At 39.1% G+C, this 27,599-nt stretch overlaps 2 protein-coding genes across 9 annotated transcripts in view; one reads left to right on the plus strand and one right to left on the minus strand.

Moving 5' to 3' along the window:
* Nucleotides 1-27,599, plus strand: part of klf9 (Kruppel like factor 9) — a 105,190-nt gene that overhangs the window by 38,608 nt on the left and 38,983 nt on the right. For 3 of the 5 annotated variants that reach the window (XM_063049044.1, XM_063049049.1, XM_063049051.1), the window contains one exon: nucleotides 12,279-12,741. The exons of 1 other annotated variant lie outside the window; for it this stretch is intronic. Coding sequence is in view for 1 of the 4 variants with exons in the window: in XM_063049051.1 (XP_062905121.1) it covers nucleotides 12,279-12,310 (32 nt within the window). In the remaining 3 variants the exon portion in view is untranslated. Of the gene's footprint in view, nucleotides 1-12,278; nucleotides 12,742-21,660; nucleotides 23,797-27,599 lie in introns of those variants that run through there. One more of the 5 variants, XM_063049047.1, reaches the window with a different exon arrangement.
* The window catches only part of smc5 (structural maintenance of chromosomes 5), a 69,371-nt gene that overhangs the window by 24,933 nt on the left and 16,839 nt on the right, over nucleotides 1-27,599 (minus strand). For all 4 annotated transcript variants that reach the window (XM_063049036.1, XM_063049039.1, XM_063049038.1 and 1 more), the window contains 10 exons: nucleotides 24,503-24,644; nucleotides 20,989-21,041; nucleotides 20,168-20,330; nucleotides 18,456-18,590; nucleotides 18,231-18,371; nucleotides 16,323-16,484; nucleotides 12,750-12,821; nucleotides 10,121-10,376; nucleotides 5,608-5,762; nucleotides 2,983-3,096 (listed from right to left, as the gene is read on the minus strand). In XM_063049036.1, the coding sequence (XP_062905106.1) occupies nucleotides 2,983-3,096; nucleotides 5,608-5,762; nucleotides 10,121-10,376; nucleotides 12,750-12,821; nucleotides 16,323-16,484; nucleotides 18,231-18,371; nucleotides 18,456-18,590; nucleotides 20,168-20,330; nucleotides 20,989-21,041; nucleotides 24,503-24,644 (1,393 nt within the window). The remainder of the gene's footprint in view (nucleotides 1-2,982; nucleotides 3,097-5,607; nucleotides 5,763-10,120; nucleotides 10,377-12,749; nucleotides 12,822-16,322; nucleotides 16,485-18,230; nucleotides 18,372-18,455; nucleotides 18,591-20,167; nucleotides 20,331-20,988; nucleotides 21,042-24,502; nucleotides 24,645-27,599) is intronic.

The following is a 27,599-nucleotide window of genomic DNA, read 5'->3' on the forward strand; positions in this document are numbered from 1 at the left end:
AATCGACTTCTCAGCTCTTTACTTCATCGTTTACCTGCACCCAGTTTCACTTATCACCCACTACTTTGCATTTCTTCCTCCCCTCCCCCCCCCCACCTTCTTACGCTGACTTTCATCTTTTTTCTCCAGTCCTGATGAATGGTCTCAGCCCAAAACATCGACTGTTTATCCTTTTCCATAGATGCTGCCCGGCCTGCTGTGTTCCTCCAGCATTTTGTGTGTGTCGCTTAGATTTCCAGCATCTGCAAATTTTCTCGTTTGTGATTGGATATACAGTATAGCAGACAAGACAATTTGGAAGCAACAAATAAATCTCACTTCAAATGAAAAACTAATACTTTTGAAATGTAAAGTTTCTTCTTTAAAAAGAAAAAGTCCTACTTGTGCAACACACATCAAAGTTGCTGGTGAACGCAGCAGGCCAGGCAGCATCTCTAGGAAGAGGTACAGTCGATGTTTCAGGCCAAGACCCTTCGTCAGGACTAACTGAAGGAAGAGTTAGTAAGATATTTGAAAGTGGGAGAGGGAGGGGGAGATCCAAAATGATAGGAGAAGACAGGAGGGGGAGGGATGGAGCCAAGAGCTGGATAGGTGATAGGCAAAAGGGATATGAGAGGATCATGGGACAGGAGGTCCGGGGAGAAAGACAAAGGGGGTTCCGGGGGGCGGGGGAACCCAGAGGATGGGCAAGGGGTATAGTCAGAGGGACAGAGGGAGAAAAAGGAGAGTGAGAGAAAGAATGCGTGTATAAAAATAAATAATGGATGGGGTACAAGGGGGAGGTGGGGCATTAGCGGAAGTTAGAGAAGTCAATGTTCATGCCATCAGGTTGGAGGCTACCAAGACGGAATATAAGGTGTCGTTCCTCCAACTTGAGTGTGGCTTCATCTTTACAGTAGAGGATGCCGTGGATAGACATGTCAGAATGGGAATGGGATGTGGAATTAAAATGTGTGGCCACTGGGAGATCCTGCTTTCTCTGGCGGACAGAGCGTAGGTGTTCAGCAAAACAGTCTCCCAGTCTGCGTCGGGTCTCACCAATATATAGAAGGCCACATCGGGAGCACCGGACGCAGTATATCACCCCAGCCGACTCACAGGTGAAGCGTCGCCTCACCTGGAAGGACTGTCTGGGGCCCTGAATGGTGGTAAGGGAGGAAGTGTAAGGGCATGTGTAGCCCTTGTTCCGCTTACAAGGATAAGTGCCAGGAGGGAGATCAGTGGGGAGGGATGGGGGGGATGAATGGACAAGGGAGTCGCGTAGGGAGCGATCCCTGCGGAAAGCAGAAAGAGTGGGGGAGGGAAAGATGTGCTTAGTGGTGGGATCCTGTTGGAGGTGACGGAAGTTACAGAGAATAATATGTTGGACCCGGAGGCTGGTAGGGTGGTAGGTGAGGACCAGGGGAACCTTATTCCTAGTGGGGTGGCGGGAGGATGGAGTGAGAGCAGATGTGCGTGAAATGGGGGAGATGTGTTTGACAGCAGAGTTGATAGTGGAGGAAGGGAAGCCCCTTTCTTTAAAAAAGGAGGACACCTCCCTTGTCCTGGAATGAAAAGCCTCATCCTGAGAGCAGATGCGGCGGAGACGGAGGGATTGCGAGATGGGGATGGCATTTTTGCAAGAGACAGGGTGAGAAGAGGAATAGTCCAGATAGCTGTGAGAGTCAGTAGGCTTATAGTAGACATCAGTGGATAAGCTGTCTCCAGAGACAGAGACAGAAAGATCTAGAAAGGGGAGGGAGGTGTCGGAAATGGACCAGGTAAACTTGAGAGCAGGGTGAAAGTTGGAGGCAAAGTTAATAAAGTCAACGAGCTCAGCATGCGTGCAGGAAGCAGCGCCAATGCAGTCGTCGATGTAGCGAAGGAAAAGTGGGGAACAGATACCAGAATAGGCACGGAACATAGATTGTTCCACAAAGCCAACAAAAAGGCAGGCATAGCTAGGACCCATACCAGTGCCCATAGCTACACCTTTAGTTTGGAGGAAGTGGAAGGAGCCAAAGGAGAAATTATTAAGAGTAAGGACTAATTCCGCTAGAAGGAGCAAAGTGGTGGTAGAGGGGAACTGATTAGGTCTGGAATCCAAAAAGAAGCGGAGAGCTTTGAGACCTTCCTAATGGGGGATGGAAGTATATAGGGACTGGACATCCATGGTGAAAATAAAGCGGTGGGGGCCAGGGAACTTAAAATCATCGAAAAGTTTAAGAGCGTGAGAAGTGTCACGAACGTAGGTAGGAAGGGATTGAACAAGGGGGGATAAAACCGTGTCGAGGTATGCAGAAACGAGTTCGGTGGGGCAGGAGCAAGCTGAGACAATAGGTCTGCCAGAGAAAGCAGGATCTCCCAGTGGCCACGCATTTTAATTCCACATTCCATTCCCATTCTGACATGTCTATCCACTGCCTCCTCTACTGTAAAGATGAAGCCACACTCAGGTTGGAGGAACAACACCTTATATTCCAGCTTGGTAGCCTCCATCCTGATGGCATGAAAATCGACTTCTCTAACTTCCGCTAATGCCCCACCTCCCCCTCGTACCCCATCCGTTATTTATTTTTATACACACATTCTTTCTCTCTCTCTCTCCTTTTTCTCCCTCTGTCCCTCTGACTATACCCCTTGCCCATCCTCTGAGCCCCCCCCCCTTGTCTTTCTCCCCGGACCTCCTGTCCCATGATCCTCTCATATCCCCTTTGCCTATCACCTGTCCAGCTCTTGGCTCCATCCCTCCCGCTCCTGTCTTCTCCTATCACTTTGGATCTCCCCCTTCCTCTCCCACTTTCAAATCTCTTACTAACTCTTCCTTCTGTTAGTCCTGACGAAGGGTCTCGGCCTGAAACGTCGACTGTACCTCTTCCCAGAGATGCTGCCTGGCCTGCTGCGTTCACCAGCAACTTTGATGTGTGTTGCTTGAATTTCCAGCATCTGCAGAATTCCTGTTGTTTGAGTTCTACTTGTGGACATCTTTGTGCTTTCACTGACCTCATGAAGGAATGCATCCATGTCTTCCATGTTCACACAAACAAAAGCCCTCAGATCATTCAGTGAAATATGGTTTTCAACATACTTAGCGTTTCTCGAATCCTTCATATTGAGCTGTAAAAATTAGGAAAGAAAAAATAATAATAGGTAAAATACTTTTTCAAAATCATGCTACCAAAATGAACAGCAACATTACATACTTATGAGCTTAAAGACAATAATTATAAAAGCACATTTTTTTTAATTAAGGCACAGTGTGAAGTCTGCAGGGTATCAGCAAGGTTGCGAAGATGAGGCATCAAGTGAAGCAACCAAATTTTGGTTTCAAAGATATTTAAGATTATAGGAGAGACTGATTTACGTATCAGAGATCCCCAAAATCCTGCTTTTAATATTCAAGGAATATTGAAGGAAGACAGCATTTGGAACAGAATCAGAATGAACTTTATTAGCATATGCCTTGAAATTTTATTTGTAGCAACAGTGAAGTGCAAGAAAAAATACTGTATGTTATAATAAAAGTGTGAAGAAAGAATGAGGTTTATATACATACTATAATAAATAAGACCATAAGATATACGAGCAGAATTAGGCCATTTGGCCCATCAAGTCTGCTCCACCATTTCATCATGGCTTATCCAATTTTCCTCTCAGGCCCAATCTCCTGTCTTCTCCCTGTATCTTATCAAGCTCTGATCAATCAAGAATCTATCAACCTCTGCCTTAAATATACATAAAGACGGCCTCCACAGCTGTTTGTAGCCAGGAATTCCACAGATTCACCATTCTCTGGCTAAAGAAATTCCTCCTCATCTCCATTTTAAAAGGACACCCCTCTACTCCGTCCTCTGGTCTTAGAGTCTCCTACCATAGGAAACATATTCTCCACATCTACCCTATCAAGGCCCTTCACCATTCGATAGGTTTCAATGAAATCACCCCTTATACTTCTGAATTTTAATGAATGCAGGCCCAGAGCCATCAAAAGCTCTTCGTATGACAAGCCATTCAATCTTGGAATCATTTTGTGAACTTCCTTTGAACCCTCTCCAGTTTCAGTACATCCTTTCTAAGATAACAGTCCCAAAACTGCTCACAATATTCCAAATGAGGCCTCTGCAGTGCTTTATAATGTCTCAACATTACATCCTTGCTTTTATATTCTAGTCCTCTTGAAATGAATGCTAACATTGCATTTGCCCTCCTCACCACAGACTTAATCTGCAAATTAACCTATCAGGTCATCCTGCACAAGGACTCCCAAGTCCCTTTGCACATCAGATTTTGTATTTTCTCTCCACTTAGAAAATAGTCAACCCTTTAATTTCTTCTACCAAAGTGCATGACCATACATGTCCCAACACTGTATTCCATCTGCCACTTCTTTGCCCATTCTCCTAATCTGTCAAAAGTCCTTCTGTAGCCACTCTATTTCCTCAAAACTATCTGCCCCTCCACCTATCTTCATATCATCTGCAAACTTTGCAACAAAGCCATCTCCCCTGGAAGAGAGCCCAATGATCCAAAAATTCCCTCCTACACCAACCCCATAGCCACATATTAAACTGTATAATCTTCCTAATTCTGGCCTCACTAGAATGGGGCACAGGTAGCAATCCTGAGATCACAACCCTGGATGTACCACCCTTTAACTTAGTACTAAACTTCCTTAACTCCCTATGCAGAATCTCGTCACTCGGCCTACCCACGTCACTGGTAAGAATGCTGAGGAGTCAATTCAAGACATCCCAGACCCTGGCGCCCGGGATGCCACATGCCATCCGGGAATCTCATTCTAGCCCTCACAACCTCCTGTCCGTTCCCCAAAGAAATCCCCTATCACCACAGCGTGACTCTTCTCTCCCCTTTCCCTTCCGAGTCACAAAGCTAGACTCAGTGCCACAGACCCAATCACTGTGACTTTCCTCTGTTGAGTCAACCTCTCCATAAGATCCAAAGTGATATACCTTTTGTTGAGGGGGATGAACACAGGGGTATTCTGCACTGGCTTCTTAACCCCTTTCCCCTTCCTGACTGCCGTCCAGTTTCCTATGTCCTTCTTAGGTGCAACTACACCTCTGTATGTCCTACGTATTAACCCCTCAGTCTCCCGAATGATCTGGAGTTCATCCAGTTCCAGCTCCAACTCCTTAATGTAGATTAATAGAAGCCACAGCTGGTTGCACTTCTCATAGTTGTAGACATCAGGGACACTGGACCCTGCCTTCCTAAATCCTACAAGGGGAGCATTCCACTACCCTCGAAGAACTACTTGGGCAGTGAACCCAAGTGAAATCCCCTCCTCTCAAAACATCCGAGATCTGGAAGTTAATAAGCACCAATTTTAATCATAGTAACTTTGTGAAAGAAGCACAGAAATGTTCTTAAAAGGGCACACCATAATTGTTTTGGTGCAGTGTCGAAGCAGGCTGTTGCAAGTCCATGGCCTGCTTCCTAATCACTAGTTAACAATACAGTTCAATGTCTTGGTCACTGAAGTCATTGAAGACTTCAGAAAAACAAGACTTATAATAGGAATCCAGACACAACTGAAAGACATCCTACTTCTTTAACCATGAATAATGGCATTATCATTTTAATAAATACTTACAAAAGGATCCTTACCTCGAGCATAATTGGCTCATAGATGTGTCCACTGAATTTATTCTTGTTGTCTCTTAACCACAGGACAGCATTGTATGTATCTCTAAATCGATCTCGAAGTTTTGCTTCTTTAAAATTCATCATATCTTCAAGTCTTTTGATATTAACCATTACCTCTGTTTCAAATAGTTGTACATGATACCATAAGCAGAGCACGTTATGACACATCGACTTAAAGGTATATTTAAAAACTATGATAACAATATCATTATATTTTTTTGGAACAAAAGCAATGAGGCTATCGGTGTTTAATGATAGTCTGGGTAAAAAAGACAGTAACTGCTGACACAGATACCATGTTCCTTTACAATGCTTGGCTGCAGTCCTCAACAAGAGGATTTTCAGTGAAATTCTGGCAACAGATTCTTTAGAGTTGTCCACTAGTTCCTTACCAAAGCATCAATAAAGTCAAGGCTGGTGCATTCAAGAGTGACCAAGTGAATGGCATAACTATTAAAAATTATGGCTGAACAACCTCATTAGCCTGAAGAATTATTTTACAAAGAGGGAGATCTCATTCCGTTATCGTAATTCATATTTCCAAATTATTGATTATCTGAAATTCTGTGCATCACCCGAATCTAGTTTAGTTTCTACTTCCAAGTTAGAACATTGCATTAGTAGTTGTAATATTCTTCAGTTGAACTTGTTGATCAGCCAATTCTTGCCTCAATGCCAAAGAAAATTCAACCTGGAAAAAAACGACCACCTAAGTAGTCACCCAAAAGATCCACCAAATATTATGGGCAACTGCCAGCAAGTGGCTTAGCAAGCATAAAGAAGAGACAAGTCTGACAGAATGGAAAGACATCTATCATGAGTAAAGGTATCATGAAAAATTTACACTGTGATATCACAAACATGGCAGCTGCAACTGTGAGCTGTTTCAAATTAATCTACATAATATAACTAAATCTTAACAGCTAAAACAATTTAATACATAAACTAAATAAGGTACAGGTGTCCCCCGCTTTTCGAACGTTCGCTTTACGAAACCTCACTGTTACGAAAGACCTACACTAGTTCCCTGTTATTGCTAACAGAAGGCATTTTCACTGTTACAAAAAAAGCAGCGCACGCCCTGAGCAGCCGCTCTCCCCCGGATTCGGAACGGCATTCTCGCCGTCACTGCTTAAACACATGCCTGTGAGCAGCCGTTTGCAAGATGAGTTCTAAGGTATCGGAAAAGCCTAAAAGAACTTGTAAGGGTGTTGCACTTAGCGTAAAACTAGACATAATTAAGCGTTTCGATCGTGGTGAACGAAGTAAGGACAAAGTGAGCTTGGTTTGTGGAAGTTGACGAAGATGATCTTGAAGAGGTTTTGGCATCCCATGACCAAGAACTGATAGATGAAGAGCTGATGCAACTGGAAGAGGAAAGGATAACAATCAAAACCGAATGCAGTAGCGAACAGACCGAAAGTGAAGTCGTCCAGGAACTGAACGTGAAGCAACTGCGTGAGATTTTCGCTGCAATGATAAAGTACGACTTTAATTTTGAAAGGGTACGTTGGTTGAGGGCTTATTTGCAAGATAGTTTACAAAGAACTGTTAGATAGAAAAATGTGCGAGGCCAGCAGTCAAGCATACTGTTGTTTTTCAAGCCTTCCACATCAGCCACAGCTGACGACGAACCTCCACCTTCGACATCGAGGCAGGCAGACATAAAAGATGACCTGCCTGCCCTGATCGACGATGAGATGACACCCCCATGTCCCACCACCACAGTGGTCCTAACCCCCAGGCCGCAGACAGATACTGATTCGCGGAGAATGCAGCGATAGCCAGGAGGCACCCAGCACTTCTTTAAGAAAAAAGCCAAAATAAACTAGCTAATTAATTAGGTGCCGCCCAGCACGTAATTAATTAGCTTGTTTATTTCAGCTTTTTTCTTAAAGATGTGCTGGATACGTCCCGGCTACCGCTGTATCCCTACATGCTTCGCGGATCAGTATCGGTTCGCTGCCTGGAGGGTGGGGGCCACTGCACCACCCCAACCTCCGACGACTCAGCCTAACACACCATCATCAGTGTGCTCGGCACTGTCCCCGATTCCCGTAAGTGATACACTGTACATATATTATTTCTACTTTATATCGGCTGTGTATTTTTACGTGTTATTTGGTATGATTTGGCAGCTTCATAGCTTAAAAGGTTACTGAAGAGCGCTTGCGCGAGATTTTCTGCCGACGGCGCTTACGCCGTGTTTCTGCCAAGAGCGCTTGCGTGAGATTTTTGCTACGGAAAACAATGCAGGCAATCGTTGTAGGTAAGTATTTCTACTTTATATAGGCTGTGTATTTATCATATCATTCCTGCTTTTACTATATATTACTGTTATTTTAGGTTTTCTGTGTTATTTGGCATGATTTGGTAGGTTATTTCTGGGTCTGCGAACGCTCACAAATTTTTCCCATATAAATAAATGGTAATTGCTTCTTCGCTTTACAACATTCTGGCTTACGAACCGTTTCATAGGAATGCTCTACCTTCGGATGGCGGGGGAAACCTGTATATTAAAACAAAACAAGTAAATAAAGGGACAACTAGAAATGTGCGACTGCTACGATAAGTGGGAGCTTTCAAACACTTTTTGTCCAATGCAAAACATTGCTATAAATGTCTGCAGTTCAGGGAACTTCGGTATCTGAATGGCAGATTGTGGGACATCAGAGTGAAAATTACCAGGACTTTTCCCTTCAAGAGGTTGCCACACCATTTAGATCAAGTACTTGGAAATTGACATGGAACAGGAACAATGAATGTAGAAGATCGTCTTAAGGGAACTTCAAACTTGCAAATCCAATAGATCTGATATTCTTGAGACATTTGGAGACAAGTGTGAGGGCGGTGCAGAGGACAAACCAACCACCACAGAATGGTACAAAAAACCACAAGGGCTAGATTCCAGAAGTCCAAGTACATACCAACTATATAAATAGGACCAAGAGGAAAGTTTTGCTGATAGCAAAAGCGGAGCCACAAAACACATTAATGCCAGGATTATCATGTGTGCCAAATGCAAGCTGGCATAGGATTATTCCAATCAGGGGGATGACTGCGCGATTCTGTCTGGTATGGAAAAAGTCTTGATTTATGGGGCACTAGCATTAGTACTAGGGAAAGGAAGAATGGTTCTACTGGGACAGACAACACCCAAACCCTGCTGGGGCCAGATTTCTAGCGAATTGAACAAACAAGGAGTTCATTAATTTAAAAAAAAAGGAAAGGGTGGTGTGCTGGTAGAGAGAAATCTAGAACACTAATATGAAAAGACAAGGAAGCAGTGCAGGGAAGAGTTTAGGATAAGGATAGGACATGCACTAACAAATAGTGGATAACAATTAGTGGTAATTAGACAAACAGAAGTATATAAACAGTTGCTAAGATGTCCAAATATGTTAAAAAGACAAAAAGACAAGTGCTGTACCTCAATGCGTGAATAAACAGTGCAAAAAGATGTGAGCAGATATAATGTAGCTGTCATTGCAGACAAATTGTAACACGGCGATAAAGGCTGACAATAGAAATTAATAAAAAGGAAAAGGCAATGAAGTAGCTTTGTTAGTCTTCTTCTTCATGTGCCTTGCACATTACATACTTGGGCAATCATGGCTCTCCACATCAAAAGATCCCTCACAGCATCAATGATATCTCGCACAGCTTTGTCAGTAAAAGTTTAAATCACAGGAATAGTTAAAAATAGTAACATAAAATCAGTCTAGGTGGAGCTAAGAAGCACCAAGGGTGTTAGAAAAGATTGGTGGGAGTAGTCTACAAATTTGAAACAGCCATCACGCAGGGTAAAGTACCATTCAGGGAATTTTTAGCATAGGCTGGGGGAGAGGGTGGGGTAGGTAGAATGAGTCAGGCTCAAGATATAGGAGAGGATATTTAAGGAAAACACAATATTGGTTCCTTCATATGGTGTTGAACTTGTAAGCTTCATAAACACAGAAGACAAAAGGCCAGTTCCTGAATTTGTTTCAGGAGGCAAGATAGAAATTTCTATACACAAATGGCAGAAGGATTCTGTAGAGAGAACAGGAATATCATAATGAAATGGAGCCATGATCATACCAAATGGTGAACCAGCTTCAAGAGTAAAATGGCCTACTGGAGCTGCTATTTCATCAAGGAATGCTTTTGCCTGCTGACCACAGAATGCGGGCCTTCACCTATTTACAATAATTGCCACCTACTGTTTGGCCCAAGAAGTGCAGATGACAGACAAATGTGCACTTTTGCTTAATGTCAAATACACTAAAAAATGAAACACTGGCCACTTATTACTCTGTTTGCTTGATTCCATTTGACAAATGTTTAATATTCAGTGGGTAATAACAGAATTCAAAATTACAATGTCACTTTACCTGTTTACTACCAATGTATTAGGTATTTTAAATACAGCACACCTTAGTACCCACTACTTCTTAAATTACTGGAATTTGCAAACTTCTAGAAATTCACTTACTCTTTTTGTCTTTCTCTAAATTTTCCTTCTCTCTTCGCAGCTCTCCCTTCTCAGTATCAATGGCTCCCTTTTCTTCCTGGACTTTCCGGAGGGCACTGCTAATTTGGTCAATCTCAGGTTGCACATGGTCATAATTCCTTGTGGCGTTCAGTTCATTTTGAAGATCATCAATCATTTTCTTTGTGTTGCTTATTCTTTTTTGACGGTCAATTTCCTCATCTTTTTTCATTCTTAAATTTTGCTGAACTTCTTCAACCTTATAGAAAGATCCTAATTTAATTAATTACATGAAATATATCCTCCAATTTTATAACACATCAAGTTTTTGTTTACTATTACCATACTACTTGTATATTATGGGGATGCTTCACAGCAGCAGGGACTGGAAATCTGGTCAGGATGCTTCACAGCAGCAGGGACTGGAAATCTGGTCAGGACTGATGGGAAGATGAATGCAACCAAATACAGACAGATCCTGGATAAAAACCTGCTGGCCTTAAAGCTTAAACTGGGGAGGAAGCTCATCTTTCAGCAGGACAACAACTCAAAGCAAACTGCCAGAGCAACCATGGAGTGGCTTCAAATGAAGAAAATTGATGTCCTTGAGTGGCTCAGTCAGTGTCCTGACCCTAACCTGTTTGAGCATCTCTGACAAGACCTCAAGATTGCTGTCCACCACAACTCCCCAACCTGGCACAGCTTGAGCAATTTGCAAGGTGAAATGAGCAAATCTTGCTCCATCACATTGTGCAAAGCTATCGGAGACTTATCCAAAAAGATTACTTGCCTAAATAGCTGTGAGAGGCATTTCAATTAAGTACTGAGCAAAGGGGTACGAGTACTTTTGAACTGCTGACATTTCAGTTTTGAATATCTAGTGACTACTTGCCCTAATAACTGGGAGAGGTGTTTTAATAAAATACTGAGCAAAGGGCGTATGAGTACTTTTGAAATGCTGACATTTTAGTTTTGAATATCTAGTTTTTCATGTTTTATAATTTTCTGGTTTTGGGGCTCTACTGTGGAAAAAGGAGCATGTGATTCATAAATAAAAATTTGCTGTTAAATTGATCAAAATCCCTGATTGTTATACCTATTTATGTGAATAAAGGGTTAGGAGATGAATACTTTTACAAAACACTGTATATATATATATAATGCAGTATTATACTTTCTACTTTAAGTGCATCAAAAAAAAAACAAGATGTCAAGTTATTCCTAACATAATCCCAGTGAATTCCAGCTTTATGTTCTCAATACCTTTATTATCTTTTTATTTCTATGAGATTTCCTCAGATGCATTTTTTTAAAATCTTTGTCCCAGAAATGCCCTCTTGTAAATTCATCACTGCCTGTTTAGTCTTGGTCTCTTTGTCCCATATATAAACCCCTGGTACGCCATTTATAAATTATTCACCTGTACTCTCACATTCAGGGATTTCAGCCAGTGAATTTTCCTTTATCCCCACCCCTCCCGAACCAAGATTTTATTCAGCTCTAGTGACCATAAATTAGTGAGGAGTCTGTGGCCTGGTCATTAAAATTACATATAGTAGAACACAATCTCATTCTACTTGCTTGAGGTAGCATTCAATTAGCAACTTATATAGGATAACGCTAAGTGAAGATTTGTATTGCTTCAGCACTTAAAACAGTACACAGCACAGGAACAAGCTAACAAATTGTTAGCAATTAAATGGCAAGCTGAAAAGCATGGGAAGAGGAGAAACCATATACAGATAAAACCTCAATCGAGTGAGCATGTCAGTTCTATGTTGCGTACCTACCCCCTCTAACCTCTTCCTCCATTAGCTGACTCCAGCCTTGGAAACATGAACTTGATGATAACGCTGGCAACCACAGCAACAGGAAAGACAATGGGCTCAATGCTGGGTCATGTGATTCAGGTCTCCCGCCTCAGAGCCAGTCAAGTTCATGTTTCCAGAACTGGAGTCAGCTAATGGAGGAAGGGGTTGCAGGGGGTTGGTGCGCAACATAGAACTGGCAAGCTCACTTGATTGAGGATTCGTCTGTGTATAGTCTCTCCTCTTCCCATGCTTTTCAGTAATATTTCATGTACTTTCATTCTTTATTTTTTCTCTTAAGATGTGTAATCCAACACTTTCTAACTAGTCCGCTAATCTGTTTACTCTTTCAGCTGAGTTCCAGCAATCTCTAAATAAATGTTAACACAAAGATGACTACTTGAAAATGCTGCTGGGAAGAATATGGCAATGAAGATACTTGGCTTGTTTTCTCTCCTTGATCCAATGATGGTGTGGCCACAACCATAATTTCTACAGTTACTTAGCAGGGACTGCAATGGGAACAATTTCCACTCGAGTGTCCATAATTTAATCACTTCAGATTTGTCTAACTGTGATAAATCTACATTGCATACAAATATAAAATGCTTTAAAAGATTACAATTTTCAGAACTGCATTGTTAATGGCAAAATTAAATTCTGTATAGAATTTATTTTTCTCAAATTGAACTAAAGGTTCAGAATGATCATTTAAATCTGACCAAATTCTCTAACAACTTAATTTCTTTGTAAGACTATCCCCACACTGAGTAAAAATAGCTCAAAACTTGTTAAAACTTTTCCAAAAGTGAAACAGTACTGACCTCTTTGTCCTTCCGTTCCAATAGATCTTGTTTTTGTTTGCACTCCTGTGAGATTTTCTTAATTTCTGAACTCTACAAGAATAGAATTTTGCAATTATTTCACAAACACATTCACAGTCACCCAGTTTAACTATGATACACATTCTTAAATCAAATTAGACTGAATGCACATCACATTCTACACTACAAAATAAATTAAGAGAAGATAGGGTTTCATTCTTGCAAGTAAGAGCCACAAGGTGAAATCAAAGAATTTTGTAGCATAAGACAAGGCTCAATCCCATGTGAGTTGCAAGGTAACCTATCCAATTAACCCTGCTTACTCCACAGTCTTTAATTTGGATGATGTCTATTATATAGTACCACAACAAATACATTTTGGAAGTCCATAAATAGAACATCAATTGTATTTCCTTCGTTGACACATAAGACAGGAGCAGAATCAGGCCATTCAGCCCATTGAGTCTGCTCCATCTTTGTCCCACTCAACCCCACACTTGCCTTCTCACCATATCCTCTGACACCCTGATCAATCAGAAAATGATCCCCTTCCACCTTAAGTATATGCGCAGACCTGGCCTCAACCGTAGAGCATTCCACAGATTTACTACTCTCTGGTTAAAATAAAAAATCCTCCTTACCTCTGTTCTAAAAGGTCGCCCCTCAATTTTGAGGTTGTGCCCTCTAGCTCTGGATACTCCCACCATAGGAAACATCCTCTCCACATCCACCCTATCTAGTTCTTTCAACATTCAGTAGGTTTCAATGAGATCCCCCCACTTTCTCCTAAATTCCAGTGAGTACAGGTCCAAAGCTGCCAAATACTCCTCGTATGTTAACCCCTTTATTCCTGGAATCATCCTCATGAACCTTCTCTGGACTCTCTCCAATGACAATGCATTCTTTCTGAGATATGGGGTGCAAAACTGTTGACAATACTCCAAGTGTGGCCTGACCAGTGTTTTATAAAGGCTCAGCATCATCTCCTTGCTTTATTATCAAGGATGCATCTCACCCTAACCATGGACTTTTTACTCTCCTCCCATCTGGTAGGCACTACAGGAGCCTCTGCTCTTGCACCAGCAGGCACAGGAACAGCTTCTTCACTGAGGCTGTGACCCTGCTGGACCTTACATCACAGCACTAAGCAGTATTGCACCCATATTGTATGTCTCAGTACTTTTATATTTGTGTGCTATAGCACTTACTTTTTTATTCACAGTTATTTTGTAAATAACACTATTCTTTGCATTTCTGGTCAGACGCTAAATGCATTTCATTGGTTTTGTATCTGTACTCGGCACAATGACAATAAAGTTGAATCTAATCTAATATTCTATTCACCTTGAAATAAATGCCAACATTGTATTTGCTTTCTTTACCACAGACCCAACCTGTAAATTAACCTTCTGGGAGTCATGCACAATGACTCCTAAGTCCCTCTGCATCTGATGTTTGAGCCTTCTCCATCCCCATGTAGATAACAGTCCACACTATTGTTCCCTCACCAAAATGTATCATACACTTCCCAACACTGTATTACCCCTACATTAATTCATCATAAGACTAAAAAATTAGTTAGAAACAATGTGTCTTTAACAAATACCTTGATGACTGCCCCTAGTCAAGCCACATTTGTACCAGTGAATGCCAATTCTCTAGTTGGGAATTGTTTCTAGAATTTTCTCCACCAAAGGTTAAATTGACTGGACTGTAATTATTCATTCACCCAGAAACTTGCATCGAGAGCTAACAATACAATTTTATTTTCCCACACAAGACAAGCTATCCAAAAAATTTTCTCCTAGGCAAACAAAACATGTTTAAAAAGAACAATTGTGCTTAACTATAACATACGTTTAAGCTTGCAAGTAAAATCTACAACAAAGGAACAGGATATTAGAGTGAACTGGTTCTATGTCAGTGTCCACGACCTTGATCTTGTGCCCAACATCACCTCACAATAACAGCACCTTTTATTCTTCCCACATATTTACTCAGTTTCCTCTTAAAAATATCTCCAATTTCTCCATATGGCTGTGTCTGCATAATAGCAGTGGCAACTTTTTTCTAGATCCTCCTTAGAAGTTCAAAAATCAAATGCCAATGTTTAAAACAATAAGAAAACACGGCTGCATCAATCTTTATAACTCTAATTTATAATTTTTCATTACTGGTTGTACATGTGCAACTTTCATTTAAAATGCACTTAATTTTTTTTTAAAGACATCATTCACACAAAAATGAAATTAACATGAGTACTGAGCTGCATCACACCAATAATAAAATATTAGATGTGGTATCTTCAGGCCAAGATGATACTGCACATGTATTTAATCCATCTGCCTGAATAATCACAGCAATTCATTAATCAGGTTCATTAACGTCAACAATTAAGGTCCTTTAAATGCAAGTACCTGTGATGAAACAACTCAATGCTGAGATAAAACTGATGTTTAAGTACAGTGAGTTAAGTCATCACTCCAGGCGTAAAAATAAAATGGGAGTTTCTAACAGGTGGTGAGGAAGGAGTAACATGGACAAGATTTTATACTTAATTACTGCTACGTGAACTAATCTCAAGCAAAATCAGTTAGGACCACCAAAAAAAATGGTATCATTGAGGCTTTCATCCATCTCCTCTTGGAATGTACACTTGTCAAAAAGGTCTACAAAAGAATGTGGCAGTTTTATCCCATATTCCTGACTTCATTCACCATGGTTTGTTTCCAAACATCAGCTCCTGGTGGTGGAAGACTATCAAAAACACCCAGAACTTGCCAGACCTCAGTATAGGGAACTATCCAAATTGAATGTGGAAGGATAATGCACTGAAACATGAGAGTCTGCCACAAAGGCTGCATGGAGAAGATATCCTGATGAATGTTGCATGATGCTAAGTTCCTCCAGCACTGTACAAGTTTCCACAGAGATGAGTCACAGTGTAGACCTTCCCACCACAGCACAGTGGGGGGCTGAAGCACATGTAAAAAATCTCCAGGACTCGTGGTATTTTTATGAAAGGAAAAATAATCTCATTTAGATATAATACAAATTTTGCAAGTAAATAGGGTATTTCTTATATTAATGACTATTATTTTATATATTTAAATTTTTATGAATTAAACTGCGGCTTTGAGTACAAGCTATGATTTGACAACCTCTGGATAAGGCGGCAAGGGGTGAAAATTGGGAAGGAAATTTTGGATTGTAGAATGATCACAATATTGAACAAACAGAAAAGAGGCAAAACCTTGGGATTAGGGAATGAAAGAAGCCACACATCCACCATGCCAATATTATTCATTAAATAAACCTTTGTAATCATGTAAAAGAGAATAGTTTGCCTTTTCTAAATGGAAAAACTATTGGCATGGGGAAAAAAATAGCAGCATAGCTGTTATCAGTTTTTCCATAGATAAGTGTACAAATAATATCTCTTATGCTTTGTTTAAAATACTCATTATTTCAACATATACAGGTTTTCAAAGTTTGTAAACTGATTCATATTTGTAGCAACTACAGATAAAATCAGAAGCCTTATCCAACAGCAAACAAGCTTCTCATTCTAACCTTTTCCTTGACTTTTGTTTCCTGCTCCTTACACTGCCTTTCAACAACCTGAATTCTTCTAGTCACTGGAGCCTGAGCTTCTTTTAGTGCTTTGAGTTCTTGTTTCAGCTGGTCACGGAGGTGCTTCACTTCTTCATGCTCCTGTCGCGCAGCCTCATATTCCTTTACAAAAGATAAGGTCAGATCTTAAAGAAAGCAAGTACCTTTTATTAGAATCTTACAATACACAGGATGCCATTTGGCCAATCGTGTCCATGATAATTCTCTTGAACAGCTATTCAATTAGTCCCACTGTTCTGGAAATATTTCCTCCAAGTATTTATTCAGTTTCATTCTGAACATAACTATTGTTTCAGCCTCTCTTTCAGGCAGCACATATTAGACCACTACAGCAAACTGCAAACCACATTACAAAATATTGTAACCAAAATGCAGTAAGAACATTGACATATTTTACACTACTGTATAATTCTACTAAAACTGAAGAGTAGTGATAGAAAGCCACAAAATTATTTGTAATCAACACATCTATTGAAAGTTGATATCCAAAGAGCACATTCAATAATGTACACAGTACAGCCTGAAAGAACTTTTGTCCTGCTGAAGGGTTTTAGCCCGAAATGTTGACTGTACTTTTTTTCCTGGCCTGCTGAGTTCTCCCAGCATTTTGTGTATGGTGCTCAGATTTCCAGCATCTGCATATTTTTCCTCTTGTCTGAAAGAACTTTGTAAGGATTGCCCACCAGACCAACAAGAATTGAATTTTCTCTCATTTTGTATCAAAATCTTTCTCTGACCACAGCACTAGTCAGTGCACTTCTCAAGAAGCACTCGAGTTATTTCTATATACACCATACAAAGGCACTTCTACTCCCACGACACAGCAAAAACATACAAGTACATCTCCTTGGGCTCAAGCTCTATTGAAGCAGCAGTTGTGATTGTTCATTACACATTCAGCCCAGGTTGGGTCCTAAAATGGAATTCAGGATCCTAGCAAAATCCTAAAAGCCAGATTTAAATATATAAAATAGTAGTGCATCGTTTCTGATCAGGGCAGCTATTCACAACAACTCAGCACCCATAATTAAAAACACCAGAAACACATCGGTAGAAGTAGAGTTAACGCTTCATCAGAACTACTATGGATTTCCAGCATCTGCAAATGATGATGGGGATGAGAAGTCTATCTTTCCACCATCTTGTATCTGCAGAGTTTTCAGCACTTCACCTGCAGGTTTGTGAACATGATGCCTGTGAATGTATCTCACTTTGGCAATTCAATCTTCTTCAGGATATAGACCTTCAAAATTTTTAAAAAGAGCTTTAACTAAAGGTAATGCATTGAACATTAACATGGAAATTTGAGACCATGCAGAAACAACTCCTATATCAGCTGGTGGTGAGAAAGAAAAAGGAAGTATTTTTGAGACCACGGTTTAAAACAAATGCTCTTTGAATATTACTCACTACACATCAACAGCCATTTTCCACTTAAACATGGAGCATTTAGGAAGACCATTTTTCGATTGCCCAGTATCGAAACATCTGTCCTCTGTGCAATCGAAAGCAAACAAAAAAAAATAGCTGTCAAAAAAGTGACCATTTGGGTCATCAGGTTCATCACAACCTACCAATCCACCCAAAATCATTCAATCCAAAGACGGGTAAAACTTTGTCCAAACTGGGCTAAAGAAATTCCTCTCCAGATCCTTCACATAATTAAAATTAGTTCAGGATTTAAACTTATCCTATGTCATAATTCCCAAGCAATTAACGTCAATGATATGAATCATTTTCATGTAAATTTAAATTAGGAATCCAAAACATCAACATTGTTTCCAAAAGAATATTCTGATCAGTCCCATACACTGAAGTAAAATACAGCAGGATAATGTCATAACTTACCACCCAAGGTCTCTTTCTTTCTAGGATCTTTATTTTATCCAAATGCCTTTGTCGTTCATAATACCTCTGCACATCTTGCTCACTTCGCTCATTTCTCTGTTTCATTTTCTCCAAAGCAGCTGACTTTTCTTTGCACGTGTTCTATAAATGCAGTAAATAAACCATTTTTTGAAGCTGCTAAGAAGGAGGCAGGTAATGCTCATAGTAATTTACATCTATCTTTACCTCGAGTTCTTTCTCCTTTTCTCGATAATTTTTTAAATCACTGTGAAATTTGTACATCTCAGGTGGGCCAACTGATTTTTCTGTGGCTTCCAAAAGCTCGATTTTTGACATTTTTGCAAACTCTCCAACTTTCTCCTATAAAATTAAATAGGAAGTTGAATGTACCTTTTGTAAAGACCAGAAGCATCAATCTGCTCATTGGGTGGGTGGGTGGTTGAGGGCGAAGAGATGGAAGGACAATTACTCAGAAAGGATGCTGACACAATTTTAAACAAATTGGTACTGCAAGGTCTCAGTGTGGCCCTGTTCTTCAATGTTATTTTTTAATTTGTACTATTTTTTAAATATCTTTGCGTTATACTGCCCCGGTAAAACAAGTTTTATGACACGTCACTGATAATAAACCTGATTCTGATACCACAGCTGCAATGAGTCTTCTTAAACTTCCTAATACCTGTCTTGCAGACACAAAAGACCACATGAAGGTTGCAATACCAGAAAAGATACTGGCTGCAATAAGATCTCCATGAGAATCCAAGCAACCAGGCTTGTTCAGTATTAGCATAAATTAGAACACGATACCAGTTCTCCATACTGGAAACACGTGTTAACTATTGGGAGATACAATATTAGCATAAATTAGATCATGATACCAGTTCTCCATACTGGAAACACGTGTTAACTATTGGGAGGTACAATATTAGCATAAATTAGATCATGATACCAGTTCTCCATACCAGAAACACATGTTAACTATTGGGAGATAATCAGTTTTCTTTAACTGTTTAGACCAAATTTGACACCAAAGTTTTGCATCAATACACAAGAGATTTATAAATCCCTAAATGATGCCAAGTAATGCTTATATTAATTCAGAATATTTATTGATGTGTAAACAGTGATTAACAAAATATAGGGATATTTTTGAAAAACAAAATCAACCATTATAAACATTGGCATTGATTTGCTTCAAGGTGTTTAAAATAATAATATTTACCAAATTGTAAACAAAGAACATTAGAAACAAAAGCAATAATAGGCAGTGTGGGCAATTGATCCTGCTTCATATAGTGTCGCATTGGAAGCAGCCCAAAGATGATTCACCAGGCTAATTCTTATAACGAAATGGTTAGGGTACCCAGATAGATTATAAGATTCACAATCCTCGGAATTTAGAAGAATGAGGGGGCAACCTTATTAAAATATACAAGACCCTAAGGAGGGCTGAGATATTTTCACTTATGAGAAAGTCACAAACAAAGAGACATAGCTGTAAAATAAGGAGCTGATCATTTAAAACAGGAGTGCAGAAATTCCTTCTGAGAGTAGTGGAATCCACTGCCCCCTTACCAGGGTGGTAAAGGCCCAAGATTATTTAAGGTGGAAGTTAATGATTATTTAGAAGACTGACAAATCGAAGGTTTTTGGGAACTGGAATGGAAGAGGAGTTGAGGCCAGCACAGATTAGACATTATCATATGGAAGACTGAGGGACCTAGTGGTCTGTTCCTATTTTCTACTTTTGCGTACCACCATGCAAAACAATCACAGTTGATTAGGTACTTTGCCCATACTCACAACTAATTCAAATCGCCCATGATTCTTTCGGCATCTAAAATGTCTTAAATCCAGATTTTTGAATATTCTCAATGTCCATGGCTCTTTGTGTTACGCTTTATTTTATTTCCATGTACCCTAATGTTAACACATACCTGGGGTAAAAACTGGCAGAGATTGCCTACTTGAATGTTCAAAGCCGCAGTCTGTTCTTCAACCATTTTCTGGGTTGCATGTTCTCCATTTATTTGCCAAACTGACTGGTTATTTACAACAGAAATTTCTCGACTAATTTTAAGGTTTTGTGAACGCCTGTAACTATAAACAGCAAATACTTAAAATCCAAAACTTAAATTATGCTGTCAGAAAATGTACAGAAAATGTATTATTATACAGCAGTCTTTTGACAGTAAAATTATCCAATCCTCTCATTCTGGACAGGAATGCTGATGATACTAAATACAGTCACAAGAGAGTCCTGCAAAACCAAGAAGGCTCTACTCAAACAAAAAATATTTTCCTTTGCTTTTAATCTGCATTCTTTACCAGAAAAAATCTCAAATAACTTGACAATTTTCAAGACTGCAACTGAGTATATTTCTTTTGGATACACATCTGAAAGTTTTTAAAATCTGCAAGAAACTAACTGATCATTATTGCTTTTGACTTAAGTAGAAATAGTTAACATTACTACAAATCAGTGCTGAGCTCGCGGTCCCTTTCTGGACATGATTGTGTCTTTAAAACTTCCTTTTCCTTCTCGTGACAATATATTACTCTGAGGAGTTTGTTGGATGTACGTGGGCTATAATTACAGCAATGGCACAGCAGTAGCTCTGGTGAGGATCTGGGATAGCGGGCTGGTTAGCTACAAGATTGCACATAAGGTATTAGGACATGCACTACTAAGCTAACAGTGTCATCACTGGAAATTACAGAGCAAATTTACACAGGCATTTCATTACATTATACTTACAGCTCAAGTTCAATATACCCTCTGCTACATCCTCGTTTCACATAAAGACCAACCTGTTTAAATAGACAATTTTAGTGCAACTATTAAAAATCATGTGAGAAAATAAACTCGAACATATATAGTGAAAGTTGGCCCTTCGAAAGTTGAGTCAGTGGATTAAATACCAAATATGCAAGCACCAAATCATTTTAATAATCCATTACCACTTCTAGCCTCAAAAAACTGATAGCAACAAAATTCATCTTTTTATTTCAATTATTCACTTTAAACCCAATACCTTGACCAAATAGAATGAAATGAATTTAATGATCAGTCTATCATCATATTGTCTATGAAATGCCAAAAGTGCAAGATGAAGTGCAGCAGGACAAAGCTTGACTGATACATAAATACTGGCACGCATTGGTTGAGCCATATGGCCTATTTATATATCCTATATATTCTTCAAAATACCATGAAATTTATGTTTGCTGGCTTTGCTTCTTAACCACTCCAATGAACCTGAGCACATCCCCATTTATCAATGGGGTTAAAAACAAATTTATCAGTGTCAGGAAACCTGAATTGCTCAACTACAGGATTATATGCATGACCTTGATGATAAACATGAGACAGTACTATCCTGAAAAAATGCTTTGGCCTGAAACGTCGACTGTTTACTGTTTTCCATAGATGCTGCCTGACCTGCTAAGTTCCTCTAGCATCTTGTGTGCATTCATCATCATCATCATCAGGTGCCATGCCCAGTTTGAGCTTTGACTGCCATAGTCCGTACACTCCTGTTTCGGGTAAAGTGGATCAATTCATTGGTATTCATTTCCAGTTCTCTGGCTGCTGTCTCCATCATCATTTGTCTTTGCCTTCCTTTTGCTTTCTTCCCTCCAATCTTTCCCATAATTACCGTACATTCTAACTCCTCTTTCCTAATCACATGTCCAATGAAATTACATTGTCTTTTCATGATCTCATACATTATTTCTCTTTTTGTGCTTGCTCTGTTCATGATATCCTGTTGGATATTCATTTCGTCCATAATATTCTTTGCATCCTCCTCAAAAACCACATCTCTACTGCTACAATTCGTTTCCTCATGTTACTAGATATTGTTCAACATTCTGAGTTTAGTGTTGGTCAGTATACTCTTCATTCTTGTAAAGGTGTCTTTTGCCATCCCTATTCTTCTTTTGATGTCCATATCGCACCTGCCATCTGATGTCACCCAGCTTCCTAAGTCGCAAAAGTTCTGTACTTGTCTTATGTCTTCCCCGTTTATTTTCAGCCTGCAGATAGGATTCTCCTTTTTGGATATCATCATACATTCTGTTTTTTTGCAATTGATAGATGGACCCATTTCTGCACTTTCTTCAACAACTATATCAATTAAGTTTTGTAGTTCTCCGTACTTGCAATTAACACAGTGTCATCTGCATATCTGAAATTATTGTGTGCATTACCTTGATGAAACAGTATTAGTACATTGGAGTACATGAAGCTCAACATCTACTCTATACAGAGTCCTCCCTCTATGTGCCTATTCTGTGCTCATCTTACTAGGGGTCAACCAGTAGGGGGATAGATGGAGTAATGGTCATGCTCATTACAGAGAACAGGGTTTCAACTCAATGACAGCCTTGTACACCATTCTGCCAAACCAACAGCAGGAGAGGAACATGAGATAGCTCAAGATAAGCAGGGAGCTTTTTGTTTCACTTCTTGGCATTAGAAAAGATTGCATAATAGATGAAAGAAATTCATTTTCTCAAAATCATGAATCTTTGGAATTCTCAAGCTAGAGAGCAAAAGAGTCATTGAATATTTTCAAAGATCGAGACTGACAGACATTTAAATAACAAGGAACAAGAGAAGGACCAAGAAGTGGTGCTGTGGCCAAGATTATTGACCATGATCTTACTGAATGGTGGAAATGGCTTAACAAGCCAAAGGCCTATTCCTACTCCTGCTCTTACAATTTATAACCTTGGTTTCCACACTGATATTTCACAATTGCACTGCACAGAACTAGACCATTCAGCACAATATACTGGCTCTTTGAAAGCTAATCATTATTTTCCTCATTGCCCTTTTAGTCAAAGTAGGGTTTTGGGCAGCAGGAGTGGAGGTTTAAAATGATACAGGAAATCTGTATATACTTAATTTATGAATCTGTATGAATGAGGTGTTTTGACTTATTCTACACGCTTACTGTGAAAACACTGAAAATTTGTACCTCGCACAGATATTCTGCATAGGTGTGGCAATGCTTTCTGCTAAATTTGGAATTTTCATTCCTACATACTTCAAATGATTTTTAAAAATGTGTACCAGTTACCTGGAAGAATTTTTGATGCAAGCATTGAAAATTGGCACAGCCCCAAAGATGAGTGTCAAAAATGAACTTTGATGGTGAATATTAGGCCTTAACAATATAACATACACGTATAATATCTTTGTACATAGCACTGGAGAGTAGAATTAAAGCAAATGTGATTTCTTAATTATACTTATATAGGATTATCAAAAGAAAGAAGCTCTGCAAAATGCACCTCTTAAAAATTACACAAACACACATCCACCAATCATTCAAATTAATCTTTGACAATGATGTTGCTTAAATTTATGTAAAACTGATTATGTTTAAATTATTTAAATGACAGATCGAGCCAAGTGATTATCTCTCAGTAGTCAGAACATACAAAGCTGGATTTTGCAGTTAGTGAATGAGCTAGCACCAGCTGTTCTCAACACCTGAACCTTACCTAGACACACCTTATGTGAACTTCTACACTACAATTTCCTAAACATATAGATACATGATCTGCTGCTTTTAAACATATTTAAAATATACCTGTGTCATATAACCAAAGAACTACAAGGTACTTGGTAAATAAATGTAAATCTTCAATGCCAGTAGATTATGAAATAATTTCAGTTTATATTATCAAGTACGCAACATTAAATCATCTTTTTTTTGTTTGACATGTTCAATGGCATTGTTGCATCTTCAACACACTGTAAGCACTTTCCCTATTATGTTATTGCCGACCAGCTATTGGTGGAATATCAATTAATTGGTAGTTCTCCAGTTATTGTCTAATCTAAACAACCAAATCTTTATTGTCCAGAAAGCATCAATTCTGACTCAATTCATAGAATAAAGTGCATCTTAAGTAACCATCTATCTGTTCAGTATGAATGTGGAATAATAAAGGAATCAAAAGTACTAACAAGGGAATCTCAGAAGACACCCAACTGAGCAAAAGGCAAGCAATAAAATCCCTTAGTTACCCTCCCTTTGTATGCTACTCACACATTAATAAATACCAAAAACTACCAAAAGCTTTCAATCCATTTTGGTGCCATTTTTATTCCTCATTCATGCCACTTAAAAGTAACAACATAACAAAATTACAGAAGATACTCAATTTCAGAGTTAACTTATAAATTAATTGTCAAATAATACAATTAACCAAAATAACTTGCTGCAAAATATCAATCTCACATTACTGGTACCCACCTTGTCCCCTCTCCCAATAAAGGAGGTTTTTCCTGCCAGGCCCAGGCAAATAGCACACACTATGCTGGATTTTCCAGTGCCATTGGCACCAACAATCATGTTCAGATTGGCGCCAGGGAGGATCTCACAGGAATCGTAAGTTCTGAAAGGCATAATGTTGGCTAAATTTAAACACAAAAATTGACTTTGCTTTATAATAAACATAAGAAATATATTAGACAAATATAAACAAATCTTTAATCATTCAATCATACAAATATAAACAAACCTTTAATCATTCATTCTTTAAACCAAACTTTCAAACTTCATTAACACTGGAAATTCAACACTACTGGATTTAACAAACATACAAGGCACAAATCCCAAACAGAAAAATTGATCTTGCCATTTCAAAATTTTTATGAAAAATTCACCTCTAATCAATACGTCACATTACAAAGCAAGCAATCTCGATTTTCCTTTCTTCTCTTTAAGATAAAGCCTAATGGAAAACCATTTGTGAATTTTGAGAAATAGCACTGATAATGCAATACATTATAATAAAGTTCGCTTAGTTTAACTTCAATCAGACTTGAGTCTTGATGTTGGTAAACTATGCAAATTTTACTTTTCTCTTTTTGATTCCTTCCCAAGCACTTCGGTCCATCTAGTTCATGGTCAAATCTAGACTTGCAACAATTTCTTACAACATCAATAAATTATGACAGTATATTCTCACACAACTATTAAGAAGATGCACAACTTCTCCCCAATAATGGTCTAATTTCTGAACAATTTAAACATTAAAATTTAATGACAGCCAACAGAGGAAACTGGGTGCTGCAGTAGCTTAGTAGTCAGCACAATGCTATTACAGCTAGGGCCGGAGTTCAAAGTTCAATTCTGGCACCACCTATAAGGAGTCTGTACATTCTCCCCATGACCCATAATGTGGGTTTCCTCCAAGTGTTCCTGTTTCCTCCCACAGTCGAAAGACATACCAGTTAGTTGATTAATTGGTCACTGTGATTAGGCCAGTATTAGACAGGTGGGTTGCTGGGCAGCATGGTTCACGGGGCCAGAAGGGCCTGTTCCACACTGCATCTCTAAATAAAAATAAAATATTCCTTGGAGTTTACAAAATTTGACGTTATTCAAAAATACAAAACGCTAATGGGGCTTGACAAGGTAGATGTTAAAACATTTTTTTTAAACTCATGGGAGAGTCACAAACAAGGAAACACAGTTTCAAGATAAGGGGCCAGTCATTTAAAATTGAGGTGCATATAAAACCTTTGTGGGTAATAATCTCTGGAATGTTCTGTCCAAAAGATGTAAGATACAGAAAATAATATTTGAAATATATTAGCAGCTTATTTTTGAAGTACAATTTATTCAAATCAAATTACTTGCCTTCAGTCACCATTGTTACTCCTTTTATTCAATTACTTGACACGAGTCCTACTACCAAAGTCAATAATTAATGGCCTTCTACCAAAGTGAATAATTAATAGCCATCTGTATTGCCACGATGGATGAGAGCCACCAATTTGAAGTCTGATGTGAAGGAATAATGGTATTGAACAGGTAGTTTCATGATTTTGACCCAGCACTGATGAAAGACCAGTGACATGTTTTCAAAAAAAATAGGTGTGCAAATTATAAGTTTCGTTGTTCCTCTGCATCTGCCTCTATTCACTGCATATTCACCCATATTATGACTGTTTTCTAATTCCAATGAATATTGCCAACACTTTTGTATTAAAGTCATTACCATGTTACAACTGCTTTGTACGTTCTTCCATCTTTATGTTGTTACTGTTTTTCACTAACATGAAAGAGACAAAATTCACTAATAAATGCACATTGACCTACCCTTGGTAGCAACCTGAGCTGTAAAGAATGTGCAGAGGATCTCCTGGTTCCGATTTAAAATGGCTTTGGTGATGCACAGTGAAAACACAACTATTAACTATTTTATTACTCACACTTTTCCTCAGAAACGGTTACTGCAATCAAGAGCCTGTAACTTCCCTTCCAGAGTTGAGCTTGTATGACTTAGCCTTTTTGCAGTTTCAACTGAAATCTTGAAGGTGCAGGGTGGTTTTTGTGTGGTGCGTATAAGCTGAATCAAGGTGGCGGCGCCCAAGCCCAAAAGTGGGGAACAAGCCAATACTTGGCTGCTGGAGTGGAGTGGACTTGGAGATGATTTGAAGCAGCAGAACCAAAGTGAGGCGGAGTCAAAGCAGCCAGGCCCAGACACAAGAGTAAAGAACAAGCCACTATTTGACCGATTTAAGCACTGAGCCAAATTGGAAAGGGTGGTATGGACTAAATCGAAGCGACAATCCCAGGCCCGAGAGCATATCAAAGCGGCAGGGCCCAGGTCCAAGAGCAAGTAACAATCCGCTGTTTAGCCGATTTAAGCACAGGGCCAGATTGAAAAGGTCAGGGTTTCAGAGCTGGAGGTGAGGAACTGGCCAGTGTTCAGCTTACTGCTCATCAGATTTGCTCATCTCTGCAATGAATTGAGACAGTGGCCTGAAACTAAAGGGCTGCTGGATCAACTGTAACTGGCTTTGTGGCTGTGGACTCACTTTCATGACCTTTAGCTCTGAATGTTACTTGCTCACTTCTATTGTTTGCAAGATTTCTTTTTTTTAAATGGGTTCTATGGGTTTCTTTGTTTTGTGGTTGCCTGTAAAGAGATAAATCTCAAGGTTGTATATAGAATATATACTTGGATAATAAATATACTTTGAACTTTGAAGTAAACAAAGGAGGATATTACTTTTGCAATATGTGTAAAATGTGATTTCATCCTCTTTAATAGCAAACATACCATGAATTCCAGTTAACTGGGACACATCAGGACCAGTACATTTTGATCCAATTAAGTGGCTGCCCCCATTAGCCGAAGTTTCATGAAAATTGTTAAAGTATAAAAAAGAAACTACCATTCAACTGAGTAATAAATTATGTTTTTAAATAAAATACAGAATGAACTAGAACGCTACCAAAACTACCACAGTACTACAAAACTATGTATTAGTTCCTAATAGCTATACACAGAGGAATTTTTTTCGCTGTATGCTAATATGTTCTTTTGATTGACTGT

Source organism: Mobula hypostoma, chromosome 5, assembly GCF_963921235.1.
Source record: "Mobula hypostoma chromosome 5, sMobHyp1.1, whole genome shotgun sequence".
In the NCBI taxonomy this organism is placed as follows: domain Eukaryota; kingdom Metazoa; phylum Chordata; class Chondrichthyes; order Myliobatiformes; family Myliobatidae; genus Mobula; species Mobula hypostoma.